This window comes from Ziziphus jujuba, chromosome 5 (assembly GCF_031755915.1).
Source record: "Ziziphus jujuba cultivar Dongzao chromosome 5, ASM3175591v1".
NCBI lineage: Eukaryota > Viridiplantae > Streptophyta > Magnoliopsida > Rosales > Rhamnaceae > Ziziphus > Ziziphus jujuba.
The window spans coordinates 3,211,400-3,226,701 of NC_083383.1; the positions used below are offsets into that span (position 1 = coordinate 3,211,400).

At 35.4% G+C, this 15,302-nt stretch overlaps 2 protein-coding genes, 1 long non-coding RNA gene and 1 pseudogene across 6 annotated transcripts; 1 reads left to right on the plus strand and 3 right to left on the minus strand.

Annotated features, from left to right (window-relative positions):
• Window positions 1–991: 991 nt before the first annotated feature.
• LOC107420012 (probable isoaspartyl peptidase/L-asparaginase 2) lies at window positions 992–3,100 on the plus strand. Its single transcript, XM_016028872.4, has 4 exons — window positions 992–1,243; window positions 1,567–1,800; window positions 2,194–2,280; window positions 2,390–3,100. The coding sequence occupies exons 1-4, from the start codon at window positions 1,082–1,084 to the stop codon at window positions 2,885–2,887; spliced, it is 981 nt and encodes a 326-aa protein (XP_015884358.1). The 5' UTR covers window positions 992–1,081; the 3' UTR covers window positions 2,888–3,100.
• A 2,117-nt stretch (window positions 3,101–5,217) lies between these two features.
• On the minus strand, window positions 5,218–8,360 carry LOC112491964 (uncharacterized). 4 transcript variants are annotated; one of them, XR_007241346.2, is made up of 5 exons: window positions 8,065–8,360; window positions 7,213–7,773; window positions 7,015–7,110; window positions 5,815–6,842; window positions 5,218–5,684 (listed from the first exon to the last, which is right to left on the minus strand). It is a non-coding gene; the product is annotated as an uncharacterized LOC112491964 (long non-coding RNA). The 4 variants fall into 4 exon arrangements; XR_007241347.2 differs by having other exon boundaries at window positions 7,213–7,795; XR_003056285.3 differs by having other exon boundaries at window positions 5,981–6,842; window positions 7,213–8,360.
• A 1,319-nt stretch (window positions 8,361–9,679) lies between these two features.
• Window positions 9,680–11,290, minus strand: LOC107419986 (probable carbohydrate esterase At4g34215; annotated as a pseudogene).
• Window positions 11,291–13,136: 1,846 nt separating this feature from the next.
• LOC107419984 (probable carbohydrate esterase At4g34215) lies at window positions 13,137–14,900 on the minus strand. Its single transcript, XM_016028834.4, has 2 exons — window positions 14,181–14,900; window positions 13,137–13,634 (listed from the first exon to the last, which is right to left on the minus strand). Exons 1-2 carry the CDS (start codon window positions 14,805–14,807, stop codon window positions 13,296–13,298), a joined length of 966 nt encoding a protein of 321 aa, XP_015884320.3. The 5' UTR covers window positions 14,808–14,900; the 3' UTR covers window positions 13,137–13,295.
• Window positions 14,901–15,302: the final 402 nt, after the last annotated feature.

Consider the following 15,302-nt stretch of genomic DNA (forward strand, 5'->3'; position numbering starts at 1 on the left):
ACGAGTTTCTATATACAAATATTTTATTCATACGTTATTATTCGCTTAGTGAAATTGATCATAATAAACCTACGGCCAAGACAATATCCAAAAAAAACAAAAAACTTCTGCTAAGATCAAGGAGCCACGGGTATTGTCGATGACTCGATTCTGTATCATACGGCCGGCTAAGCTTGGAATCTTTGAAGACCAAATTGAATCAGATCTCCTCCATTTTGACTTTTTTTAATTAGAAGAAAAACATTGTTTTGGTAAATACGATTTAGGGAATCCAAAAACTCTACCATCTTAGTGATAAACAATGAGACAAAATGGCAGATCTACTTACTTCTGCTCTAATACATTATATTATCTGCCAAACACAAATTTGCGAACGTATACTAACAGAAGGAAATAATATAAAGTTTATGAGATGAATACAAGAAGCTCTTAGAGTGTCTAGAAATTTGGTCCTATTCTAATATTAAATTAAAAATAAAGCAGCCCGACCTACCTCAAACAAAAAAACAATAATTACAAATAAAGAAAGTGAAAGCTGTACTGTAAATTTATATATTAAAAACAAATGAAATGTCTTTCTCTCACTTTCTCCTCATTTAATTATTCTTTTTTCAAAAAGCAAAATTATTCAAATCACATGTGTAATTAACTTTATGTAGAAAGGAAAAAAAAAAAAAAAAGGAAAATAGAATTGAATAATGAATAAATGATACGGTGGGGGGAGAATCTTGAAGGACAAAATGGGAAAAGAGCGTAATATGCGGGAGGGGAGGCACTAAATTTGAAGAAGGAGTGATGCGTTTGGGAATCTGGGGGCGTAGGGCCTACATCCGCAACAAGTGGACATATAACATAACAAAAATCGATGCAATGCGAAGGGCAAAAATTATAATTTAAGTTTAATTAGAAATTCAAATCCGAGTACGAGAAGGGGTATTGTTGTCATACAACACCAGCAGTGCGCCTATTTAATGCACCAACCCACTCCGTTTGCGTAGCGAGAAAACCACACGCACAACCAAAAAAAAAAAAAAAAAACACACATTCGAGGGGCGAAAGCGAGAGCGAGGCAAAGAGAAAAATGGGAGGGTGGGCTATAGCGGTGCACGGTGGCGCTGGTGTCGACCCAAATCTCCCATTCGAGCGTCAAGAGGAGGCCAAACAACTCCTCACTCGCTGCCTCAATCTTGGCATTTCAGCTCTTCGTTCTAATCTCCCTGCCATCGATGTTGTTGAACTTGTTGTACGTCCTTCCTTCCTTCGTTCCTCGCCCGCACCCTTTTCTCTTTAATTATCCACTAATTCTTTTTCGAGGATACAGAGATTTTACGGAATTCCCTTTTTCTTTCCCTTTCGTTTCTTTTTGCTCATAGAATACTCATATTTGACTCCAAATGCCGCCGCATGCGGATTTTTCCTTTTTTTAAAATTTTTTTAGGCAAACCAATTGATTTTGTAGGAGTATAAACAATTGTTAATTATTTTTTTCTATTTTGTTATTATATTTAAGCCAATTCTTCCAAATCAATGCCTGAATGGGCTCTGTTTGCTCTGTTTACAAAACAGGTTAGAGAACTGGAAACGGACCCTGTTTTCAACTCAGGGCGTGGATCTGCCCTGACTGAAAAAGGTACCGTCGAAATGGAAGCCAGCATTATGGATGGACCCAAAAGGAGATGCGGCGCCGTTTCGGGCCTGACCACCGTGAAGAACCCGATCTCACTCGCTCGACTCGTCATGGACAAGTCTCCCCATTCTTATCTCGCCTTTTCAGGCGCCGAGGACTTCGCCAGACAACAGGTTGCTCTCTATCTATTTACCCTTTTGTTATTTTTTTTATATTTAATTATATTTATTTATTTATTTATTTTTTGCCATATATGACCTCCTCTGATATTATGCAGTTGCAAAACATTGTCTTCTTTTTTTTCTTCCATCTAAATCTCCTGTGTTTCCTTCCAAGTTCACGTGTACAGAAACGGTATCCGTATCTGTGCACTGACACGTGTATATAATATGGTGTCTTGGTCTCCCACGTTTCTCTGTAAAAAAAATATTATTTTATTTCAGTTTTATGTGATGGCGTGTTAGATTTTGGATGTAGCAGTTTGCTGACCCTAGTATTGTAAAATTGTACTCCATATTTATATTGAAAATTATAATCTAATAGTTTTGGTATGTACTAATGAACAGGGCCTTGAGGTCGTGGAAAACGATTATTTCATCACAAACGAAAATGTGGGAATGCTCAAGTTAGCAAAAGAAGCCAACAAGATTCTGGTACATATTGATTTATAATGTCATCGATGCTCCTCCATTTAAATAATATTTGTTAAGAGTAGGCGGGCCTAACTTTATGAATTGTGTCTTGGTTTTGGTGGTGGTACAGTTCGATTACAGGCTTCCAACCCATGGATTGGAAACTTGCAGCGCTGGAGTGGAAAGCCCTCTAATCATGAATGGCCTTCCAATCAGTGTATATGCGCCTGAGACAGTGGGATGTGTGGTGGTGGACAGCAAGGGCCACTGCGCAGCAGCCACGTCCACAGGTGGACTGATGAACAAGATGACCGGCCGCATCGGTGACTCACCACTCATTGGTGCTGGGACCTACGCCTGTAACCTGTGTGGGGTCTCATGCACTGGAGAAGGAGAAGCCATTATTCGCGGCACTCTCGCGCGTGAGGTGGCGGCTGTGATGGAATATAAGGGCCTGGGCCTTCAAGAGGCTGTGGACTTTGTCATCAAGGAACGGCTCGACGAAGGTTTTGCTGGGCTTATCGCAGTGTCTAGTAAAGGGGAAGTGGCTTATGGTTTTAATACAACTGGGATGTTTAGGGGCTGTGCAACGGAGGATGGGTTTATGGAAGTTGGTATTTGGGAGTAAAACAGGAAGTGAAGTCCGGTCAGTATTTGAGTTCTGGTGCGCAGCAACCATTATGCGTGGTTGCTTTTGTTAACTCTACCTTCTGTCTGGATCTGGTTCTCGTTCAATCTAGGAATCTATGTTTAGTTGTAATTTTGTAGGTCAAGTGCATGCTTTGTAATTTGACGCGCTAATCTATGAAATAAAAAGCATATGCAACTTGTTTATGGATTATTTGTTTTCTTTTTCTTTTTCATTCATTCGGAAATATAATATTAGTATAATACTTCTTCTCAACCTCAAATAAGGAAAAGAAAGAAGATAAATAATTTATATATGGCAGTAACGGTAAATCATATAATGACTTAAAATAATCATATTAACGTCACAGATGAAATATATCATTCACATTTTTTGAAAGCTTTACTTAAATATTGAAAATATAGATTTTTTTTTAATATAAAAAAAGGAAAAGAAAATGATATTATCGACTATGAAAAGAATATACACAAGATTAAAGACTTTCATATTTATTAATTTTATATTAATTGTTTTATTTTTCATATTTTTTTAATTCTCTTACTCTTTTCTTTAAATGCTTGGACATTATACTTTTTAGCACAAATCTTTATAAAATTTATTTATATTCTCAATTATGTTATAATATAATTATTATATTCGTTGTAGTTAATTGCGTTATATTATTTATGGATCTTATTTGGATATTTAGGTACTATAATAAAATTAATAAACGTGGAAATATTGTAATAAAAAGCTGTTGCATTTATTTTATTAATTGCAACTGTTGTAATTATTTTATCAATTACAAAATTTATATTCAAATTTATTAAGCGACATCTTTCTAAATTACAAACGTTTATTTGTTAGGGGACTACTCTTAATTAAGTAGTTTAGAAGAACTTTATATATTTTTACCCTATTATATACTTAGACATTGTTTGACGTAACTTTTAAAAAGTTGTTTATGATTTTTAAGGCTTACAGTTTTCCCGAGTGTTTCAAGTTTCTAAAAGAGATTTTAATCAAAGTTAATAAAGAGTAGTTCAAGAAGCTTTTATAGGGAAGGAGAACTTAACCATCTTGTAATAATCAGCATGCTGGGGAAAATGAGAATAACATTTGGGCTTCCTTTCTCTATTTTGGGTACGTAAAGAATATTGTTTTCTTGGAGTTTTGTCAAATTCAAAATTATTTTTTCATTTTAACACGTTATTAATTATCTAGATGGAAATGAAACACATTGGTTTGAGTTTATTGAAACCGCTATTTGATTTATGATTAATGCTGACATATCATCCAAAATAGGATAAACATGGAGACAATTAACTTGGTAATCTAAATGGCTAATATGGCTTTAAACATTTAACTAATTCTTCGTCGACCATGAAAAAGAAAACAAAAATATATAGATTTGTATATGATAATGGAGGTGGAGAATTCGAATTTGAATTATTCTACGAAAAAACAACAATTTTTACCATTGAATTATCATATTAAGGCAAAGAAAGGATCATATTTAAGATGTCATGCCTCCATATTTTTCTTGCTTGCTCAGCTTAGCCCAACATTATTTAGGCCTCTCTCATTCTTTTTGCAATATCCTTTCATTCATTTATATCGTGCTTCACATGTTTAAGACAGTTGAATTTATCAAAAATAAAAGAAGTAATTCAGTTGACTTTCAGCGTTGCCAAAAATAATAACAATAATTATGATAATACTTGGATTAATCGTATTATATTTTGTATGTATTGAAGACGCTAAGAAATATTTGGCCTGTAGTTTTCGTATTGCGACAGATAAAACTAAATCGAATTCCATTTTCTTGAAATAAGGGAGGCCAGGTTGTGTAATACTAGAGGCTTGCTGCTGCATGGGTACAATGTGTGTTCAATTTTTTTTTTTTTTGGGAGTAATAAACATGGGTATAATATGTTGCGCAATGAATTGAACAGCAGGAGGCATTTCATGGGTTATGTGTTAAGCATTCAAGCATAAGCCGAGAATTTCATGGATCATGCCTAGCCTAATAATAAGCCAGGCGTACGGCTAGTAAGCCGTTAATTTTGATTTGATTGTGGTACGATGCAGTTTAATTTGAATTTGACTCTGCAAATTTAAACTTGTTAAGGGTTACAATCAGGTGCAAGTTATCTATGTTTTTAAGGTGGAAATTGAAGTAAAATGTATAGATCATGTTAGCTTAAAGCATTAGAGGGTCCTTGTATTCCGTCTCTTTCCATGATTTGGTTGTCCATTTTCGCTGCAGTCAATTTCTATTAATGTTATGCCAGTAAAATTATCGTTTAGATATATACTTGATTATGGTCTTTAATCAACAACAAGTACTATAATCCACGTTACAGAGGAACAAATACAGTAATATTTAAGCCCGCGGAAAAGAAAATTCTAAACAAAACAAACAAATACCAAGCAATTCCATATATTTTAAAATGCTGCTTGAAATTACGAGCTATAATCCCAAGACAAAGTCTAACAATTGCATTCCCCGATAACAAATTCCAAGCATGTTGGAAGGCATCATTGTTTGCTTTCATCTTTGCCCACCGCCAGAACTGGTATCCTTCACAGATTGAAAGGTTTTTCCAACTGCTTGAGCTGCATCGGCTAGGACACCACCACCACGGCCTCTGGGTGAACCAGGTCCCTTGCGAGTCGGATGAACCGCACTTGCATTTTCTTTGTGGGGTTGTTGGTCTTTAGCTGCAGGTGAACCGTAATCTACCGCCTCCACCTTGGTCTCGATCGCACCTTCTTCCTTTATCTCTTCACTTCCCTACCAAATACAATGAAAAACTACTTCTAATCAAATATTAATTAATGATGGAATTATACTAATATATATCTAATATATTAATCACAATTTTTAAGACAATATATATATATATATATATATTGAATTATACATTCGTAACACTCATGCTGCAGTCTGATGTTTGTTGTAGCAGAGTTTTAAGTCTGACTGTCATGGTTAGTTGTCAAAGGTACACCTCCCCTCCCTTATGTTGCATTGCTCCCTGAATCAATTCATATAATACAATTTCATTGCTGTAGCCAACAGGTAGCGAATACCTGGTCGGGACACGTCCTCTGTGAGTTGGCCACTCCTCCTTGCAACGTGGCTAACATCTTCAATGGTCTGGACACGTAATTGATAGTCTCTCTGGACTTGCCCTATTGTATGGTATAACATGCCAAAGATGTAATAGCTTTGGCCTTTGTTGGTTACAATAATAATTAATAATAATAATAAAAAGCCCCAGTTCGGAAAATTTTCAAGAACTTGGTATCCAAGTGACTCTTTCTCCCAAAGATACAGAGTGTCTACATTTGACCCAGTAAGGCCAACTAGGCCTCTAGTCAGCAGTCTCTTCCCCAGCAAGAAGTGTTTTACAAAAGTTTTTAGTGGCTGTCTTTCAAATATGTTGGTAGTTAATTAGTTGGGGTTGGCATACGAAAAACGAACCAGAAACTACCAACAACAGGGTAGTAACAAGGATAACGGTTTATTGAATATAAATTTCCCAATCGTGTAACCAAATTCCTGATACAGACTAATTGTGCAACCAATTGCAAAATTAGTCTGCCCAGCTTTTCTACCAAGGTAACAAACGGTGCTAGTTCTGATAAGAACCGTGAACTAGGGAAAAAGCACATGGAGATGGAGTTACCACGGCTCTAGTTATAAGGGTGTACGCTGCAGAGTTTTGCCCACTAATGCCTTTATTTTCTAATGTGTGCAGCCAAAATAAGAACAGCCATTCATTTGCATTTCAATGATATGGGTGGACTCTGCCCTAGATTAAGCAGCATACATGAAGACAAATTTTCTAATGTGTGCAGCCAAAAGAAGAACAGCCATTCATTTGCATTTCAAGGATATGGGTGGACTCTGGCCTAGATTAAGCAGCATACATGAAGACAAATCCACCTGCTATAAGGCAAGAACAAAAAAAAATCAAGATGGCTGCTTCATACTATCTCACAAACTTAGCACCATTTACACCTAGAATTCTCACCAGGAAAAAATTCCATAAAAGTATGCACCCATATCAGTAAACTTTAGACTAATAACAAATATCACTAAAGAATATGGAAATATTTACCATATCAGGGACCATGGCTGCATTCACAGCAGTTGCGGAGAGCTCCCCTTTCAAAGCCCCAAGAACAGCTTCAGCAATTTCAATAGCCACACCTTCCTGATACAACAAATCAGACACCAGGAATTCTAGACATTCATCAGAAACTAGAAATAGTTAGAAATTAAATAGAAAAGGGGAATATTAGACTGTCAAGCACACCTGAGCCCTTGTAGTGCTAGCACAAGATGAGGAGCTGCAGTAACATTTTCATGCTGCACCAACTTGCCGTCATTTGGAGGAGGCTCGTCAGTGAAGACATCAAGTGCAGCCAGAAAACGAAAAAGAATAAATCTAACTCTTTAGATGTTGTTTACTTGAATTAGTTAATGAGGATCCTTAATAACAGAACAGAACTTGAGCAGCAAATCCAGAATCCAGGGCCCCTAAATAAGGCTTCTTCATCAATCACTCCAACTTGAGCAACATTAAATATTCGTACTCCATTTTTCATCTTAGAGAAAGCATCGTCATTGAACATTTTGGATGTAGCAGCGGTGAGAGGCATGCGCATGGAAATGAAATCTGCAGTTGATATGGCCTCGTTGAAGGCCACCAGCTCCACAACAACTGAGTGTGCACGATCCGCAGGGGCATATGGATCGTGTGCAATAACATGCATACTAAGCTCCTTTCACGCCGAGCAACTTCCTGATCCAACCATTATTGCAAGTGTTTTCCCACCTATATGCGTCCCTACATGCTTGTTTCACTGCCACTTCCCTGAACATGAAATGCATATCCACTTGAAAGGAATAAGGGAAAAGGCACGTCAAGTTGTGACTATGTACTGGAACAGTTTGCCAGTGTGCGGTGTCTTCGAATTAAATGAAAAAAATCAATCAAATACCCGAAACCCAGTTTAGGCAAAATAGAAAACCAATAGACCATAAACCCTAAACGTTAACCTTATAATAATGAAAAAATTCAAAGAACCCACCATAAACCGCTAGAATAATTGCATGAATGAGAGGTTAGAAAATAAAAAACCAAAGAATAAGAAGCAACGTGAACCTGCTTTGATAGAGGAATCAGCCTGGGACAAATTGAAGTTATCAATGCCAACGCCTGCACAAGCCACCACCTTAAGTAGACCACTTGAGGAGTCGAAAACCTCCCGGTGAGTAACCTTAGTGCCGTTCCTTACTATCAAGGAGCTTGTTTGGAGAATCAGGTTCCATGAAGATGTTGAAGCCATTTGAGTCGCTCCTCCCTAGTCCCTACTTCCTCTCTCACTCTCTCTCTCTCTCTCTCTCTCTCGTCTCTGTGGCAGGCTTGACCTCTTTAGTTTTTTTGGAACAAAGTCTTGATCTCTTTGGTCTGGTGCGAAAAAATCAGAAATTCTTTTCAACAACATTTATATGACGTTGACTTTCTTTACTCAATTGCATTATCCTAGGGTGTCACCGTGTGTTACCGTTATTATCTTTCAGTGATTGATATCACAACCAAATAAAAGTATTAAATTTGATAATTTTTCTTTTTTAAATCATTACAAGAATATTTTTATTCTCATGCGAATGGATTGTAACTCGAATAGACAGAATGGATATAAGTACATGATTAGTTTTTAATTTTTATCCAATTATATATAATTTGTTTATATTAAATATCAGTTAACAATGGTTATAGTTTATTAAAAAGTATCAAAGTATAAAATTCTATAAATAAATTTAATATTTTGACATTATATTATATTTTAATTTGAAAATTGATATAATTTAACGTCAATTATGTAAAATGACAATTAAATATTTTAGTTAAATCTCAAATAAAATTTAAATTGTTATAAATTAAAAAATTAAAAATTTATATATTGTTGAATTAAAAAATTAAAGATCTAAATTGTAAAATTTTTAAAATGGAGGTTATCAAAACTTAATTAATCCTAAAACTTTCATATAGAGAGAAAGTTAGGCGGTAATTGGTGTTATTTTTATTTAATTTTTAATAAAATAAATATCATGAAGTAATGTGAGGGGAGAGAGAATCGCTTTCAAAATAAAAAAAGATTACACGAGAGTATTTCAAAATAACTGTTTAAAAATAATAAAAAGAAAAACAATGCTTTTTTATGTCGACTTAGATTTAAAATTTATTTTATTTTAAGTACACGATCACGCTGACAAAGTTTTTTTTTTTTTTTTTTTTTTTTCCCCTACAATGATTTTCTTCTTGCACCACAAAGTGTTTGAAATTTGATATTAAAATTTAGAAGGGTTGATTATAGTTTGGTAGGTAGGTGATGCTTTTTGGATATAGGAAGTCTCCTTGCCTGCAGCAGCTGCTTATGGTCATAATAACTAAGTGAATTACCCACAAAAAGATAAAAACCTAACTTTTTACCCTTCTTATTTTTTTTTTTGAGAAAAAAAGGATAGAAAACCTGCAAACTCATTACCAGCAGAGGTGACTTCTTTCATATTAGGTACACCGAATGTGAGACAAAGCTAAAGCACCTCAAAATTAAAACACCTTTCCTTCCTCTGATGCAACTACATTAACCTTGCTGGTCCAAATCTTATGAAAATTGGAAACTTGAAAAGCAAAATTAATTCTGATCTCCTGGACATCACAACACAATTCTATGAAAATGCTTCAAACCTAAATATGAATGCAATAACAAGCATAGAAATACTGCTTAATTAGCATCCTTAAATTAGAAAACATGGATTAAAAGATACAGGGGAAGATTAAGAGCTAAGAATTAAGAAAGGCTTGGGCAAACATTAGACCCAATTGAACCTCAGAGGTAGTAGTGAGGTGCAAATTATCTGTTTTGAGATGCAATCCCTTGGCATCTATACATTTCACATTCGGCATCGAGATTTCCAGCTGAGCTTTTCTCACAGTTTCTATAAATGTGCCTTCTCCTGATGCAAGTGCCACCTGCATATATATCGCACACCACATATTTATGCGTCCAGGCTTAGAGGAAATTCAATTGTACCCTAACACCAATGATTAAAAAATTGGCAGCTTTGGTGGTCACAAATTAAATTTTCAAATTTGAATATCATATAATTTTTGAAAAAGAGGTGTGCTACGCAACTGTTATACCAGCATTCGACCTTAAGCAGGGTCCAAGAGAACAGTGAAATTAATAATGATTTATTTAAATTAAATAAAATTAATGGCGACTAGAGCAATCAACCTGGATAATAAGGAGGTTTGGAATGTTAAGATCAGAACGCAAATTCGTTATAAGATTCTCCATGTTTCCTTTATAAGCCTCAGCATCTTCTTTTCTGACGGTGTCACTCTCTCCTTGATACCACAGCAGCCCACGAATGGTCCCCCTTCCTTCAATGACTCACTGGCTCTCTTCACCAACTCACCGTACAACGGAGTTCCTCGTGACCATTCACTGATTCTAGTACCACCAACTGCACAAGGAACCAGACCCAACACTCCATTAATTGTGGCGTGGGCTTGGAGGACCTTATTGGCAAAGGACATTCCGGGTCCGACTCCACAAGTCTTGCCCACATCAATGTCTGCGTGGAGTGGATCTTTGGCTTCCTCCCATTTTAGCTGAGCACTGAGTCGGAGAGTGGACGGATTTGGTGCACATTCTGGGGGTACAAAACCGTTCCATTTGCCACCTTCGACCCCACCACGGCCGGCCATGTTGCTCTGACCTGCCAGGATGAAGATGTCCTTCGCAACCCCAGCCCCTCTGGCTGTACCCACACCGCCTATTGACATTATACCCAATATCAATACCAGTTTGAACAAACCCATTATGAATTCTCAGAAGATTCTTTCTCTATCTATGAAATTTTTTAAGGCCAATCGACTCCAAACTGTAGTTTTGCTTACAGAGCTTTCATAATATATATATATATATATATTCACGTTCGACCGTTTTCTTTGGTTTCCTTGCCTACTTGCTAGTGAGGATATGATTTCAGCTTTTTATACACTTCACATGGAATGAATGATGTAAAATTTGACCAACAGCTATCTGATGAACCTACCAAAAACAGAAAAAATGTATGAACGGGGTATTAGAAACCGCAGCCAGATTTACTTATGAAAGTAACGAACAATTAATCTAGCAACAAAAAAAAAAAAAAAAGAGCAAGGATAATAATTACTCTTAGTCTGTTTTACAAATATCTAATGAGCCTACCAAAAAAGAGAAAAAGGAAATATGTACGAAAAGGGTATTTGAAGCAGCAGCCAGATTTATGTATGAAAGTGGCAGAAAAATAAAAAATACACACACATAAACACATGGAAAATAATTACTCTTACTCTGCTTTAAGGGATCTGGCTTCTAAATAAATTTTACAATGTGGATGCCTGAATTAAATTTGCTTAGCTGTGTTTTCTGTGTGATTGATGTAATTAAGGATAGGGACATAACAATAGTAGGAAAATCCAACAAAAATTAGTATTTCTCCTATTTGGGAAAAACATAAATAGGCATTTGCCTCATTTCTTCTATAATGTTACATTTTGCTTTATTATTCCATTGTCTGTTTCACATTTACAAGCAACACAATCGAACTTTTAACATTAATTTGGAAACTGATAAAAGCAAGGGTCGTTGGCATTGCCAAATCTTGTGGGTTTTTAGAACTAGATTTGGCTACTTTACGTTAAAATCAAGGTGATTTTTTTCTTTTTTATTTTGGTGAAAACATTAAAAGAAGGATGATATCTTAAATGGATAAATGAGTTTGATCTAGTAATATTAATATACTTTTTTTTTTTTTGAAAAATTCTAAATGAGTATATTTTGATTAAAAAATTAGTATACTTTTATTTTTCTTTCAATAGTAATATACTTTTTACATCTATATCAAAATGGTGGGTTTGGGTCATTCTCCTCTTTTTCTAGATTAAAAAAAAAAAAATTATAATCACTACCAAAAAATAATGCTTAAATTTGATTAGTTTAATATTTTCTTCCAAAGGAAGTTCATTTGTTAGTATTGCGATAACACTACACTACCATTTCATAGGGATGACATTTGCCCCCTTATCCCCAATCCTTGCGAGGAGCCAAAGGGGTTGGAAATCCCAATTTAAACGAGGAACTGGGCAGGACTGGGGCAAAAAACCTTAATTCCCTTCCCCACCCTGTATATATATATGTGTGTGTGTGTGTTATATTTCATATATTTTTGTTATACTTAAAAACAATTATATTATTAAATATGAGTATATAATATTTTTTTGGTTAAAAAAATGCTTTGAAAAATATTTATTATTATTAATTTCTTTTATGGTGGGAAAATGGGTAATCCCACCTTGCGCCCTGTTTCCCCACTGAGAATCCCGCCCAATCCAGGTTAAAAATAACCGAATACTTGAATTTGGAAAAACATCGCCATCTGTAATCTGTATGTATGGTTCATCCATCAATTCTTGTAGTAGAAGGATGAAGGTGCTTGTTAGCTGGTCAATGATTTTCTGAATACTTGAATTGGAATGTCATTATTATTTTCTTCGTTTGTCATTGTTGATGGATTCCGAGTGGGATTAAAAGTTTCCATCAAATGATGCTGGATTCTTTCACATAATTAGCATCCACTACTATACTAATAAAAGAGGTCCCCAGACGCTTTTGTGATCGTTACAGCGCAAATGGTGAATAAAAATACTAGGGTGGGTTAAATGTAAATCATTACACATAATGCATTTGCCTCTTAAACTGCAGAAAATGCCACATTGTATCTTGAATTATTGGTTTTTTTCTCTTTCAATTTAGTCTAATTATGCATTCTTAATAGATGAATTTTATGAACATTAGTAATTTAGAACAAACGTAATTTTATCAAAAAATAATTTTATTTTGAAACGGTCTTTATCCTTAATTTTTGTCAAATTTATTAGACAAAGTTGAAAATTTAAACTAATGTGACAAATAAAACAATAATTCAAAGGATAATATGTCACTTTTTAAAATTTTGGAATAAAGTGTATATCATAATTTAAAGAGCTAAATGTATTTTACCCAAAATTTAAATTCCAAACTAATTTTAGAGAATATAGAAATACATATTCCTCTATACAGCCATTGCGTAATGCCATTAATTTCTAGAAACATTCGGTAAATAAATAAATAATTCGTAAAAACTAATCTTGAATTGAAATCCAAACAAACATATTTACATTCTAACTACAATTAAGCTTTTGAAATGTTGGTTTATTGGCCTACGTTGTTCCCACATCATACAAAACTTGACAGGTTTGATTTGTATGTTGAGATTGGTAAAACATAAAAATAATACCTACTGGACTGATGGGCTTGTGAAGGAATTGGTGGTTAGGATCATCAGGAGGGAAAAGCTCAACAGGGGAATTACAGCTAATTGAAAAGCAAAATTAGAAAGTGTTGGAGGAGCAGTGGATTTGCTTAATTTGGATGTAGAATTGGCAACCAACTTCATATACGCATCAGCCATCATCGTCCCAAGTTTAACCTGGGACTGAGGGGTTAGGTGCAGCTTGTCCGGTTGAATTACTGCGAATATTTTGGGGTCGACAGTTACCACGTTTGGGAGGTAAAGTCCCAGCTGAGCTTTTCTAATTACATCTATGTATGGTCCTTCTGCTGATGCAATGGCCACCTGCCCAAGAACAACACTTTATTATTTCATTACATTATTTATCTTTCAGATCAACAATCCACTTTCAATTATTAAATTCACCCGTTGCTTCCTGGGTTACAACCATTCTTTTATATATATATATATATATATATATTTACTTGATTTTAGCACCAAGCCTCATTTTTTTCTTTTTACACATAATACCTGGGCTAGTAGGCCACAGCATCACATGCATATGATTTATATTAATTAATTATTATTAAGTTTATATATTCTGGGTCTTCTTTCAGTCAGCTTTATATATCGATATGATCTACAAGTAATAGATGTTGTTTTATTATCCTCTCGACAAGACTTCAAAATATAAGGACATATAAGGATAGATTAATCAAATTATTTGTGCGAATATTTGTATTTTACATAGCCGCATCCAAAACCAACAAATTTGGAAAAAGAAATTAAAGTGATGTGTATTATGAACCCACCATTTTTAAGAAGATTGTCGAATTGCTCTTATAATTAATTAATTTCGATGAATAAAAAAACATAGTGAGAAATGCGTACCTGGACAATTGGAAGCATAGGAGACATCATATCAAAGCGGACGTCATTAAAGAACTTTTCCAATTTAGGTTTATAGGCTTCGGCATCCGGTAAAGTATTGGTATCGCTCTCACCTTGCATCCACAGCAACCCTCTGATTCTGCCTCCACCAACCAATGAAGTTCGAGCCCTCCTCACCATCTGGTTGTAAAGCGGAGTCCCTTTGGCCCACTCGTCAATTGTAGTCCCACCAATGGCACAAGGCACAAGGCCAATGACTCCGTATTTGGGTTCCTTGGCAAGGAGCTCATGAGCAAATGGCATTCCGGGTCCAATCCCATTTACCTTTTTGACATCGATGTCTGCATGGAGAGGCTCACGGGCTTCGACCCAGGCAAGGTTAGCGGAGAATCGGAGAATGGAGGGATTAGGCTGGCATTCTTTGGGGACGAACTCATTCCATGTCAGCTCATCGGTGGCGTTGTTGTCAAGCACGCCTCCTCGACCGGCCATGTTGCTTTGTCCTGCTAATATAAATATGTGTTTGTGTGCTGCTGCTGCTGCTTCTTCTTCTTCTTGTTGAGATGTCGCTGCAGCGTAGGCGTGCGCCGTAAGTATCAATAACAAGAAGCAAAGCTTCATGCTCATCTGTCTCACTTTTGCGCCGTATTGTTATGTCTCTGAGTTGGGGGTCCTTTTGGCTGCGTCTCTCTCAAGCTTGCTTCTAAAGCTAGATGTACATTGTACATTGCTTCCTCTTTAAATAACTTATTAATTGGATCTCTACGTCAGTATTTATTATTATTATTATTTTATATAGAACTATTTTTTACACCTCGGATAATATAAGCGTAAAAATTAAATGTATGGATTAATTATATGTAATTTTTTTAATATATATATAGAATTTGGATAGGCATCCATAACTACTAAATCAGTAATTAGAAATTGAATCTGAACTAACTGATCCTGCCAAAGAGAAAAAGCTGCATCAACTACCCTGAACAGATGCCTTACTTCCTGGTAAAAGTATTTGACCATTGAGAAACTACTTAAGCTCCAGTTCGTACATGGAATTTTGGGTGCATAGTGGAGAAACTGAGGATAAAGCTAGATTTTTCCTTGAGTATTGAAATAGTATAT